This window comes from Trachurus trachurus, assembly GCF_905171665.1.
Source record: "Trachurus trachurus genome assembly, chromosome: 5".
In the NCBI taxonomy this organism is placed as follows: Eukaryota; Metazoa; Chordata; class Actinopteri; order Carangiformes; family Carangidae; genus Trachurus; species Trachurus trachurus.
The window spans coordinates 26,432,578-26,446,587 of record NC_139896.1 but is presented as its reverse complement, the minus strand read 5'-3'; the positions used below and the strand labels follow the sequence as shown (position 1 = coordinate 26,446,587).

At 41.9% G+C, this 14,010-nt stretch overlaps 2 protein-coding genes across 2 annotated transcripts in view; both read left to right on the top strand.

Annotated features, from left to right (window-relative positions):
• phc2b (polyhomeotic homolog 2b) overlaps positions 1-14,010 on the top strand; it is a 233,622-nt gene that overhangs the window by 173,748 nt on the left and 45,864 nt on the right. The gene's annotated exons all lie outside the window — the stretch shown is intronic.
• On the top strand, positions 8,267-11,451 carry rps10 (ribosomal protein S10). The gene is made up of 6 exons (XM_083971051.1): positions 8,267-8,335; positions 8,774-8,923; positions 9,670-9,844; positions 10,688-10,765; positions 11,073-11,128; positions 11,366-11,451. Exons 2-6 carry the CDS (start codon positions 8,774-8,776, stop codon positions 11,405-11,407), a joined length of 501 nt encoding a protein of 166 aa, XP_083827177.1. The 5' UTR covers positions 8,267-8,335; the 3' UTR covers positions 11,408-11,451.

Here is a 14,010-nt window from a genome sequence, read left to right as displayed (position 1 = left end):
TGTCTAACCTAACCCTAACCCCCTTGGTCTTGGTCTTGACTCAGTCTCAACCCCCTCAAAGTCTTGGTCTTGGTCTTGGTCTTGACTTGGTCATGGGTTAGGTGGCCTTGAACACAACGCTAGTTTTTCAGATGATACATTTAGTGGGTTGATTTTTTAAAGCAACTTTGAAAACCTGCTACGGTTCCTCTATGTCCTCATGTGACTTAATCATCTCCCAGTCGGGACTCTGGGGGGAACTGAAGATAGTTCTTCTTACTGAGTCTAGGGTCGTTGTAATGCTGCAGAAATAATCTGGGTCTGATCAGACAACTCCCTAATGGTAATGCATGATAGATAAGAAAGTTTTGCACTCTTGTTGTTGGACCAGCAGGATGAATAGGTATAGGTGAAATGTGAATAAACATCACTTGCCCAGTAACTGCTGCTGTGGTGCCCTGGAGCAAAGCATGTAATCCTCTGATGCTCTACTGGAGATGCTCAGTGGCCAACAGATGAGACAGCGGTTTGTTTTTGCTTCCAGGCCTGAATATGTTGAATTGTCAAACAGCAACTGAAACCCTCTGTCTGTGCATTTTTCTTGCTGTGGAACTAAAAAAAAAGAGCAGAGGCAAAGTTTCAGTTACACACCAAACCAAGAGCCGTCTCCACCATTGTACGGTAACACCAGTGTTAAAGGTAGAGTGTGGGGTTTTGTTCGTTGCAGTTTGTAAACAAAACATTCAAACTGGGCCCCTCCTCTCGGGCCCTGACAGCAGCAGTTGTCAGGACCGCAAAGGAAAGGACTCCGAGCGAAGTGCTGGAACCCTGGGCCAATACCCGTCTGTCACTAACAGTGTTATGCTGTAATGAGCAGGAGGGCCGTTGTGGTGAGCTGGGAAGAGGGTGTTAGCGGTGGATGCTAACCACTACCACTAGCCGAAGTTAGCATCGAGCTAGCTCACCACAAAGGCCCTCAGACTTGTTACCACTCGAGGCTTTAGTTGTCGGTGACAGCCGGGTATCGGTCTGTGGCTCCAGCGCTTCACTCGGGCTGTATTTCTTTCTGTTTGCGGTGCTGCTGCTGAGAGAGAGAGAGAGAGAAAGAGAGAGAGGTGCTAGCACTCGCTAACGCAGCTAGTGGGGCTAGCACCCTGAGCTCTCCTACTCTGCTGCAAGTAGCTTCACCTGAGCTCTGTCATTGGCTGGAGAGAAAACAACAACTCTCTCGCTCTCCACCCAGAAACGTCCCCGTGCACAACAAAACAAAGCAAAAGACCAAAATACAGGCAGGGGGAGGGGGCGCTGCAGACACAGCCACCACCACACAGGATAGACGCCCATAGGTGATGATTAAGACGGATTTAATTTGTCTAAGTTTAGCATTTATTTTAGGGCAAAAAACTCCAGACTCTACCTTTAACTCTGTTCTGTATCACATGTTTTCTTGTACTGATGTCAACACACTAACCAGGGAGCCCCAGCCTGCACAGGCCCTTTCTGATTTCCTTCATTCTGCCCTGAAGACGTAGCCCAGGAGGTGGACACCTTTTTGTAAGGACAATCTTGGTCAAAGATATCGCTGAGATAAAATAAAGCTGGGATATTTGTACACATGTATGTTGTGGAGCACCATCTCGTATTAAGTGAGCCACTTTCTCATACTTCGCAATTAAAAGAATTCAATCAATATTCCAGGGCGAGCGTGGAGGACCTCTGTGCTCTCCATGCCAGTTTGTTTTGTAATCAATAACCTTTTCTGAGCCGCCCAGTGCAGAGCAGTGGTGCGGACAGGGCGTTTATTGAAGCCCCCGGTTCAGCTGCTGGAGTCAAAGTGTGCACACAGTCTAAGCTGTGGACAGACGGAAGCTGATACTGGGCAGGAATCTCAGTGGGCGAAATGGAAGTGAGTCATTCAAAGACAGTGCAGCTGCTAAAAGCTATGAGAGCTTTCGCACACGCACGCACGCACGCACGCGCGCACACACACACACACACAGAAAGCCTCTGTTGTTCTCATGAATGAAACCTCTTCTAGCTATTGGATCCACTCAGAGGAAACCTCAGTGATGCAGCAGGTAAGTGCAAAGACCAACAATGTCGGAGTAAAACAGAGGTAAAACAAAAACAGCTTTTTCATGTATCAGTAGGCCTACTGTTTCTACTACTACTCTACTAACTGAGCAAACACTTTCTCTTTAAAAAAGAAATTCATGATTTTTGTACTTAACTATTAAATAAGCCAGAAAACAATTACCAGACTTATCAAAAATGGAAATAATTTATGGGCACAGCTGTAATCCATACACAAATACAAGCATTTCTGCCAATTGATTAGTCATCTGATATTAAATGCGTCATAAAGCTGACAAAATGAGTCAGAAAACTTCATTTCTCATTATCTGACATTTACCAAGCCAAATGACTAATCTCGTGATCAAGAAAATAACTAGCACATTGGGCAATAGTGAAAAATAATCCATAATTGCAGCCTTACTTCAAAATCCATAGATGCACTCACGCCATTTTTAATAAACCCGGTCGCCATGGCAACATCAAGCCTTCTTCCTTCCTGCTCATTTAAGTGTGAAGCACCTCACTGACGCTATAAATCTGACACGCCGGAGCCTCAGAGGAGCAAAGCAGACCTGCAGCCAACAACCTCTAATGGCCTCTCCTAGTTCCTCTTGAGCTGTGAGATGCTTTTGTGATGCACCATCTACTGCAGAGATGCCCCGGAGACACGCGCTGATTTATTACGCTCCGCAAAGTGGAAGCATCCACATCACATGATGCAGATTCCCAGCGACCTATGCCACAGCACTTTGCTCTCTTGAAGTCTAACTAGCTGTTGAACAAGAACGAGACACTCGAACTAGAGATGTAGTTTGCAGGGGCGGTGCGTGGCGCAGTGGGTAAAGCGGCCGCCCCATGTAGAGGCTACAGTCCTCACTGCAGGCGGCCCCAGTTCGAATCCTGCGTCGGGCAGCCCTTTCCTGCATGCCATTCCCCCTTTCTCTGCCTCCCCCTTTCCTGTCTATCTCTACTGTCATCACTATCAAATGAAGGCAAAAAGCCGAAAAATATACTTAAAAAAAGAAAAAAAAAGAGATGTAGTTTGCAGTATCGCCTTATCACAAGTCAGAGGTGTGACTTAGAAGTTGAGAAAGTTCAACACAACTGTAGTTTTCCCAAAAAGCAAAACACATTAAAAATCTGAAGAGAAGTAACTAAAATAAATGTAGTTTTGTTTTGACAAAAAGTTATTTCTATCTGTTTTTTAACACATTAGGATATGTCCTGACACCCAGACTTTGAAACCTGAAAGTTATTTTATTTTATTATGTACTGACATGCACTAAAGGGCTGCCCAACGCAGGATTCGAACCAGGGCCGACTGCAGCGAGGACTGTAGTCTCTATATATGGGGCACCTGCTCAGCCCACTGAGCCACTGGGCACCCCACCTGAGGGTAATTTTCATAATGGTGGCATCAGTTGATTAATTTCATTATTAATCTACCACAGTGAAAAATTGCCCATGCCACTGTCTTCAGCCCTAAAGAAAATTCTGTTTACTAAAACATGAGACAGAAAAAAAAACCATCAGATTTTGACATTACCTGGAACTAATGACATTTAGGACATTTTGCTTAAAGAAACTAAATTATAAGATATATAATAAGATGCTAATTACAATATTTCAATATTGATTAATGGTGAGTCATCATTGTAGCTCTATAATATATACTATACTATACTATACAATTTCAACATAATAGTGCCCATTCAGACCGATATGATGTCATTAAACTGCCTGTTTTCAATCTCAAACGCCTGATCTCTGCTGACCTCCATGATTATAAAAGAGCAGTTGAAGAGTTTCAGAGATATCCAAAAAGAAACACACACACACACACACACACACACACACACACACACACACACACACACACACACACACACACACACACACACACACACACACACACACACACACACACACACACACACACACACACACACACACACACACACACACAATTCAGCCCACTTTGGCAAACTGAGAGCTGCCATGAAAGTAATAGACATGAGTCATTTACTACATTACAAGTTTGGCAACACAACCATCTGTGCCTTTGAGATGCTGAGGGATGAATTTCAGTAAAGAGAAGCAGAGTGTAAATGTTAGGAGAGGCCTTAACCCACTCTGTCTACTGCCTGCAGATTTACCACCGGGCAGGGACCTGGATGCTGCTCCTGAACTGAGCACATAGACTGTGTCGAAGCCTGAACTGCACTGTATTGCCTGCTGGTTTGATTCTGCTGATTCAGGATCTGTAGGCACAGTGCAGCAGAGTCAGACGGTTCAGGTACGAGAGGGCATTTCTAAAACATCATATACAACAACTTTGTCTTTCATGACTGCTAAATCATCAGCTGAATTTTGAAATACTCAACACAGTCCACCACAGCGTGCAAGGACAGCTCTGCTCATCCCACACACAAGTCACAGCCCTGAATCTTTCCATGAAAGAAAGAACAACGGGATACGGATCTCTGGGGCTTTAAGGAAATACAGTCCTGCCTCTTTCCCATGATCCCTTGTGAGGATCCTATCTCAGGCTCCAGTTACCTTACACAGCCCAAGCCAAAGCCATCATCCCTCTCATCATTCAGCCTCTGGTCATGTATATAAGAAGAACCCTTTGCACTGAACAGTGTAAATCATCAGCTACCTATCCATTCTAAATGAAACCAACTAGTTTTTCCTCGTTAATTTAATATAAAATATACAAATGTTGTTCATCTCAGGTTAATTTAACTTTAATTTACTTCAACATGAGTTCAGCTGTTTGAACTTTGAGTGCTTCAACTTGATTTAATGACCTGTACTAATGAATTTCTGAGAATCCATTATAATTAAATTTGAGAACAACTCTTGAGAGAAACAGCATTGTATCATCTGTCTGAATATTACCAAGAGTATTTCATAAATTAAAAGTTGAAGGAAGACCCACCACTCATTAAGTTGGGACACCAAGTCAAATTATATATAATTTGACTTGGTGTCCATATATGGTGTAAAATCTACCCGGCCCACATGTTGACAGGCCTTGTAGGAGAACAGTGCGTAACACTGAAACACTTGTAAGCTCTTAAGTGTTGTGGTAATTCTCAGAGGGAACGGGATTGAAATGAGAATTTTATTTGCATTGATCCAAACCAAGACACAGATGAAAAAAGCTTGAAGGGGCAACAGGAGTAGGACGACAGCTCTTTCAATCGTCCAATGCTTTAATGTGAGCACCAGATGTGACATGCCAGGCTTGTAAGTACAAATTGTAATTGCCTGTCTTTTGCCCACTGGGAATAACATGGTCGAAACTAGAATTATTCATACAGAGAAAGACAGCAATTTAGGGTCGGGTCTGATTAATTACATTAGCGATGACACCTAATCTGTCACTCGTCCTATGAAAACAGAGAGGAGTTGAACCTGCTGCTGCAAATTGAATGAGTGTTTCTAATTCGTCACTTAAATAATCCAATTAGGCACTCGCTCAAATAAAAGCAGAGACTCACAGACTCACTCACGCCTCTCTCTCCATGAAATGAGAGAGACCTGGCATCATGATCAAGTTGGTTTTATATCTCTGCTGTTGTTTAGGCCGGGTTGATGGTTTGGATGATCAGAAACAGGATTAAACTTCTTCATAACAAACAACAGGAAGCAGGGTCAACCAGCAAAAACTCTGTGAAAATGACCATCTAACCATCATTTGCGTTTCTTCTCACCTTTTCGCAGCTGTTTCACGTCTAGATGTCTTTAAAGCTTTTTTGTACGACTTTGTAGTCCTTGTGCAGCTCTGTGCAGCTAATATGTGTATCCCTTTGGTTATTTTGTGTCTCCAGTAGCCTACCCCCCCCCCCCCCCCCCCCCCCCCCCCCCCCCCCCCATCTTTTTGCACTTGTTTCATTGACTTTTCAACAAAATCTTCAAAGAGAGGCTCACCGGTGCCCAGTGGGCGCAGCAGGCCCAGTAATCCACACGTGCCTTACGGCTGCTCTGCTGTCTCTACTGTGTAAGGTGCAACAGTCCCTCAGTGATCAGAGTTCAGAACCGTGGACAGAGCTCAGAGATTAGCCTGTGGTCAGATGGGGGTCTGCACCTCCCAGCGGCTTGGGACCTCGTCTACCACCATCTGCTCTCCAGTGATAAATCAAAGAAATGTGCTGGTCTGGAGGAAGCTGGGACTTTTCCCCAGGGACGAGCTTTTTGACTTTATAGCCATCCCTGACTGTGCACTGCTGCAGCCTGCTCCTGGTTGCACAGCAACTCGTGGAGATGCTGTATTTTCTTTAGGCTACATCAAACTGTGCACATATCATATCATATACTATACAGTCTATAGACATCCTGGTTATTGTTTTTAATAAACCTAATAAAGCAGGAGCAGCTGCAGAACGGAGGTGTTTCAAGTTACATCTCCAACACTTCACCTCAAGCTGCAGTTTTTGTTTTTATCACGCAAACGTGAAACACAAGAGCCTACAACTGGAAGGCTATTCCTTTCAAAACAAGTCACTTTTAACATCATGCACTTTCATTTAGTCCCACCGACCTCTGCTCGCAGTGATGGAGCAGAGGTCGGTGGGACTAAAGTGCATGATGCTGACAAATGCGACGGCAGATATAGCGGTTCAGCATTAGTCGCTGTGTGAATGCTCTCACTTTATCAACAACAAAGCAAAAATGGACAGAAAACATAAAGGGTAACATACCGGAAATTAAATTATCATCCAGCGTCTGTGTGTTGTTTTAAAATGTAGCTACTGACTGTCTTCATCAGCTGCGGCCGCCTCCGTCGTTCCGTCGATAGATGTAGCTGAAAGGAGCCGCCAGTTGGGGGATGGTCCGAGGGGGGCGTCAAGACTGCCATGATGAACAGTGTGACTTCCGGGAAGCTCTTCCAAAATAAAGGCTGTGTATAGGCCTACATGAAGGATGGCCCTGAGAGAGACGTGCTAGAGATTTAGTATAATGTAGAATTTGTTTTGTAAATAAGATAGACATGATCACTATTCAACATGAAAAATGTGATTAGAAAATAGGCCTATAGCCTATGCCATATGCACGGCCTTTCCTTATAGATTGACTTCCTTTATAGATCTAAGAAAAAGAAGATTCAAAAACAAAAACCTAATTGAACAATTTTATCGTTCAATTCATTCAATTCACGTGTCAGATGAACTGGAGCACCTGGAGAAAACCCATGCCAACACAGGGAGGGACCCCGCCAGGGCTTTGGTGTTATTGGCGAGGAGGCTGGGGTCAGCACCATAGACTGTAAAAAGAAGGTCAGCACTGAGCCCCTGACCTCTGACTTTGGACAGTTAAGAGCGTAGTTCAAATCATTAGCAAAATCACCTTGACTCAGGTGCTTTGAAAATATAGTGGCTTCAATAGCATTTATTTATTTTTCCTAATATGCAGATGGGTCAGGCACATGGAGGTCTGCACCAGAACTTTGCATGCACCCAATTTCAGCCATGTTCCAGATGCACTACTAATGAAGATATTTTTTTCTTATGCAGTGTAGTTACAATTGGGATCTGCGGTGAATGGTTGTTGAATTAATTTAATCAGCACTGGCTTACATTTATTTACAAGGCCGTGTTGGGCAAACTACCACCTTATCTGTGTCGCCTCATGTCTCCACCAAAGAATAAACTCCCGCTCATCACATCAGCTCCTTTGAATCCACCCTAGAATTGCTTTTTCCTATGGGGCACCTTTGTCATAGAACAATCTGCAAGATTTGCTACAGCCTAAGCACTTTATTTCCCTGCATGGATAAATTCAAAAACTGTTTTATCGAAGAGTGTAACTGCTATCCTTGAACTGGTCTTAATGATTTTATGAGGTCTAAATTGTATGCAAGTTTTCTGTTCTGTTTGCTGAATGTATTGCACTAGTGTGCCTCTTTGCAAGGTCTCCCTTGGAAATTAGATTATCTCAAGGGACTTTGTGTAAAATAAAGGTAAAATAAAATAAAAAGAAAGTAATTGGTCAATTAATCTGCAACTAGGCTATCAATTATTAGACACCAAATAGCCGAACTAAGAAATATGGGTTTGTAATCACTGGCTCAAGGTGCAAAAAGTAAAACATAATGTTGTCCAGAAGTGCATTAGGTAGGCTACATGTAATATCGCCATCCTGTGTGTGGAGCTGCTGCTGCCTCCACGCCGGCAGGGGCAGCACCTCTCCGGTCGCCCCGGGCCGAGGGGATAAACCTTCCCGAGCAACAACGAACTGTCCTTCCGGCTCCGGTCCCTTAACAAGTGGAAAGGTAAAGACAGACTCGGCGTCTAAATCTGAATAAATCTTACACATCTCTTGATATAAAATACATTAATGTTTGAAGTTCGGTTGGTCTTTATGTCTCAGATGAGTACACCGAAGTATTTTAGTTCTGGATTTTACACATAATCGGATATCAGAGTAAAAGATGAGAGTAGCCCACAGTCCGATGTTCGCTGATGGCTGCCATATTTCCCGGCTAACGCAGGCCGCCCTGGCTAACGCAAATGTTTATAAATGTGTGCCATCAGTAAAGTAGACACTTTGTGTGTTTTTAGCGTTTTAGCTTCATTAAACTGCTGGTCGGTAGACGCGTTGACCGGTACACCGGTCCGTCTGTGGCGGTAGCTGGGCTAGCTAGCTAGCATGCTGACTAGCATGGTGGCGCTGAGGAAATAACAGTTTAAACTCTCATCTCTCGACACAGATGCTGATGCCCAAGAAGAACCGCATTGCTATCTACGAACTCCTCTTCAAGGAGGGAGTCATGGTGGCCAAGAAAGATGTCCACCTGGCCAAGCATCCCGAGCTTGCTGACAAGAATGTGCCCAACCTTCATGTGATGAAAGCGATGCAGGTGAGACACTGAGATGTTGGAGGCTGGGAGTTCACAGAGGATAGAGCTGTAAATGAAGCAGAGGAGTTTACTCTCTAGTGTTGAATTGTTACCGACGGCTATGGTACTGTCTAAGTTGTTGGTGCTGGTGTGTATAATGGAGGGAACAACAGGATGTCAGTGATCATCACAGGCGCAGTGTCAAAGTCCTATGACCCCGTGGATGAGACCAGTAGGACATGCAGTGCACCATCCAAGTTACTCGATGGTGTATAAATATGTAATAATAGGTTCCTTAGTACAGCTGTGTAACACACATTAACTTCCAAGTCACAATTACATTTTGGAGGCTGATGTTTCCAGGACAGGGATGAGTTGTACCATAATTGATAAAGTACCAAGATATTTTTTACAAGGACTCTGCAGTCATACAACTAGTTGATGTAAAGATGCAAATGTTGGCATATTGTAAATTGCAGTATTATCCCAGCTCTAACATGATCAGTCACATTGATGTGATCCACCAGGCAGTGGTGTGCACTTGCATTCAGATCAACATGTATTCAAGAGTTCATGAATCAATAATACTGTTATGGTTTCAATGGGTATTAATTTAATTTTAAATACACATTAAAGGAGGTTTAGCAGACTGAGTTTGGAAACCCAGAGCATAAAAGACAGACTTGCCATGTGGTATCAATGGGAGTTGGTCATCATTGAAGTTATATGTGGTTTAAAGTTAAAATGTTTTACCCATCTTTCTCCAGTCCCTGAAGTCCTGTGGGTATGTCAAGGAGCAATTTGCCTGGCGTCATTTTTACTGGTACCTCACCAATGAGGGTATCCAGTACCTGAGAGACTTCCTTCACCTGCCCCCTGAGATCGTGCCCGCCACTCTGCGCCGCCAGACCCGCCCTGAGACCGCAAGGCCCAGGCCCAAGGGTAAGCTGTCTCTTACACACATCATGTGTTTTAAGTTGATCAACTCGTTAAAGTTTGTTCATTCGCCACTGGAATGCACTGTATTTCTGGAGCGCAAATGCCACAACACCGGTCACACACTGCCAGTGATATCTGTACAGATGCTGCTTTTTTAGCATTGGTATCCATCAATACCACTGGTATACCAACACATACTTCAGTTTTAGCTTTCAGATGACTTCAAATTAATTGTAGGCTGATTTGTAAAATGTGGAATCTGACTTAACTAAACCAAAAGTCATTATCCATTGATGTAAACCTGCTGACTTGAAGCATACCACAGAGCTTAACGTCATGGAGAGAAAAGGCAGCAGCCATTGCTCAGTGTTGAGCTCAGCAGCTCTCATTGATCATTTCCAGTTGTGCATCAGCTTGAGATAAAATCTTACTAACTTGGTAGTAAGAGCGATGACTTGGAAATAAATGACAAAATCTAACTCTCCCTGAGTGTCTGTTTCTGTGTATGTTTACCACATGAGATTGTTGAATCTTGTTGTTTGCACACAAGGGCACAGCCTCTCTGGTAAGGTCTGATTAAACCAGGTTGACTATACTGAGTGCGTATTGTTTCATATTTGAAAGATGTGTACTGCTCAAGTTAAAACCTCACCGAGATCAGTTGAGCATCCTTTATAGACACATTTATCACATGGATGTGTTGGCATTTTCCCCCTAAAGCATCATTTTCTCAGCTTTGTCATTAATCTACACGTAAAGGAGTTGCCCTGTTCCGTCTACCATGCATGTGTTTAGTAATACCTATGGCTTGAATGCGTTTTACTCACTGGTCATTTGTTTCTGCAGGAATGGAAGGCGAGAGGCCCGCCCGCCTTAACCGCGGGGAGGCCGACAGAGATACATACAGGAGAGCTGCCGCTCCCCGTACGTATACTTCAGCAACACCTTTCACCCCTGGCTGTGGTCTTGTTTTGTGTTAAGTGCAATGAGTGGTTATTAAACCCTTATCATCCTTGATGAGCTAGGTGACAATTCAGATGTGATAACTAAGAAGCAATTAATTTTCCCACAGTCAAAGACAATGTCAGTAATACAAATATATAAATTGAAAAGAATAGTCAAGGATGTTTTAGAAAATTTTTGTAGTGATGTAAAATATGTATATAAAAATCTTTTTTTCCCCAAGCACATTGATCAATTCTTTGCTAATTTTTTTTTTTCCCCCCCTCAGCTGGTGCTGACAAGAAAGCAGAGGCCGGTGCTGGAGCTGCTGCAGAATTCCAGTTTGTAAGTTATATTCAGTTTTTTTGTTTGTGAATCTTGTTTTCTCCTGTGATGACAAATCAGTAATGATTTCTATGTGAAGTACCCATATCCACAACATCCTGAAACATTGTTATAGTATAGGTGTGGTTTTATACTGGCTGCAATAATAATAAAAAAAATTAGCTTGCATAGTATGGTTGTAAAAGTTTACTCTGCTCTTAAACTCCGGTGCACTGACAGAACTTTTTCCTGTTGCAGAGGGGTGGCTTTGGACGTGGCAGAGGACCTCAGCCTCAGTAAATTTCACTATCTCTTTGTGTACAATAAAGAAAAATTCAAATACAGCTTGAACGTCTCGGTGTCTTAATGGTGACTGTGTTTAACCATACATCCTTTTATTATGTAGTTCCCATGAAGAACAAATGGATGCTAGTCCCCTTCAGTTAACAATTGTCTGTCAGATTAAGGTTCTCATGTCAGTCCTCAAGTTTGAATAAAACCACGACTATAATGTAGAACAGGAGTTTCCAACCTTTCCCAACTCATGCCCCACTTGAAAATATCAGAAATGAATGCAGCCCTCTGGCACCTAGAAACAATATGGAGGCCAAGTAATGTGTTCTCGTGCACTTTTTATTTTGAATTAAAAGCAGGGGAAACACAGCGGAAGCTCCACACACACTGAGAAGTTGCATACCGTACATTTTCTAATTGTAGTAGACAAATGAGTGGACTTTGTGTCGAAATTTGAGAGCCCTACAATGAACACACAGCAAGTTATAGGAGCTGAGACAAAAAGTTTTACAATCATGAGGCCGACTAGTGGTGTTAATACTACAGTGAAATATGAATGAAGGCATGTAGCTAGTGTACACATTAGTTCACTCTACTGTCTTTATATTGTATTATATAATATTGCTGATCATTCTCACTTTCTCTGTCCATGGTTCTCTGTCCATCAGCAGCTCAGGAGGCAGAGGAGGAAAACAAGATTGTGAGACTAATTATCCTAAGAAAATTATTATAACATTAACCATACAGAAAATAAGTGTAAACAGGTTCTTACAATAACACAACTTGCTCCCTATGTTTATACAGTATATCATAAACTATAGGTGAGTTTTTTTTCTATGTCAGAGGCTCATACTCACCTTTTCCATCCTCATAAGACAAGCTCAGCCCAGGAGGCAGAGATGGGTCATGGTTAGTGAGATGGATAATGACTAAACAAGCAAGTAAAAAATGCTGCAGAGCTCTGCTAAAGTTGATTAAGTTAAACTATTGTAAGTATAGTATTGGTCCTTATTGGCTTCTCCAGTATGCAAAGATTCTTCCAAAACATCAAGTTCAATCTCTAAAATTTTAGTTTTTTGTATTTTAAGCATTTTGAGAGTACAGTTTCTGCTGTCATGTTGACAGTTGTATGGTTTTAAAATGATATCATACAATACTATAAAAATGCAAATTCCAATTTCCAGAGCAGAGCCAAAGATCACATTTAAAAAAAACAAAAAGGAGCAAATCATCACTTCTGAGAAGACGTGCATATTACATAGTGTCAATGTTAAATGAACGTTCTGATTATCTCAGCAATACCTGGTTAATCATAAAGTCTAATAATAGTATTTGCAACAGGGATTGTAGCCATTTCCATGGTAGTCTCTAAAACAGACCACTGGTAACTATTACTAGATATTCTTATGGCAATTTTGCACTGTAAATTGCAGCTTTATTTGATCATTAGAAAATATGGGACATCTTGAATGTAGGCGACTTCTAACTGCTGGGGTTTAACCAAATAGTCTTAACGTGTGTCTACCAATCCAGCTGCATCATGCATGCTGTGTCATTGATGTTAGAGCATGTACATTGATGTGAAACACGACTTGAATGTGCAACAAACAACTTCTTGTGGGGAAAGAATGAACAATTATACAACTCATATAAAAAAAGGACACATGCTACTTTTATGGCTGCTTTTATTGTGAAATAACAAAAAATCTGCAGTGTCCCAATTCTTAAAAATAGTTTCAAGTTTGTAGTGCATTGTTGATCAGGCAACAAAATGTGTACTCAAAAACGTCTGTACAAAGAGGCATTCTTTTAGTGAGATGGTGTATCTGAGTTCCTCTTTGTAGTTCATTAATCATACACTGTTTCAGCTATGTAAACTACTGTATGTACCCTTGCAGATTCTGGACACTGTGCTGTAAGAGAAGATATAAAATCAATCTTACTCAAACATTTTATACTAGCATGAAATGATGCTTGCGTCATCAAATTGCCACAGAACAGAGAGATGGCAAAACTGTTCCCCCCCCGAATATCCATTTTAAGGAGTTCCTCTCTGATGTGTTTCTGGAGCATATCCACCATTTATTTTAATTTACTCCAGCTGTGAGCAGTTTCCTTTGTGCACTGCATTGTGAAAGAACACCACACTCAGAGTGTTGTGTGGCCAACACATTAAGAGTCCAATTACGTATACTTGTAACTTTGTTTTTTTCTTTTTGTCAGTTAATCAATATAGTGTTGATTTAGGCTTTATCAATGGCTTAAACACAGCTGGAAAAGTCACTCTCAACTTACCACAATGGTCACACTGTAGTATCACAGTGCAAACTGTGTGTTCACAGTGCATTTTGGATAAATAAACAGTATATTCGTCTAACCAGGGTGTCCGCGGGGTTTTAAAAAGTATTAAAAAGTGATAAATCAAAAAAGCAAAATTTAATGGCCTTAAAAAGTGATAAATTTGGTCCAAAGGTATTAATTTTAAAGAATAGGTATTATTTTTTTCTTTTGGACAATGACTGGTTTTATTTTGATGAAATAGGCGTAAGAAAATAAATAAAGCATTACTTGCTTGCGCCGCTACTTCAAAAAAAAAAAGGAATGATATT

Excerpts from the sequence above, each read along its gene's own strand:
- rps10 (XM_083971051.1), top strand. The coding sequence starts at position 8,774 with ATGCTGATGCCCAAGAAGAACCGCATTGCTATCTACGAACTCCTCTTC. Across the intron at positions 8,924-9,669 it reads ATGTGATGAAAGCGATGCAG|TCCCTGAAGTCCTGTGGGTA; the intron begins GTGAGACACTGA and ends ATCTTTCTCCAG. Across the intron at positions 11,129-11,365 it reads CTGCTGCAGAATTCCAGTTT|AGGGGTGGCTTTGGACGTGG; the intron begins GTAAGTTATATT and ends TTCCTGTTGCAG.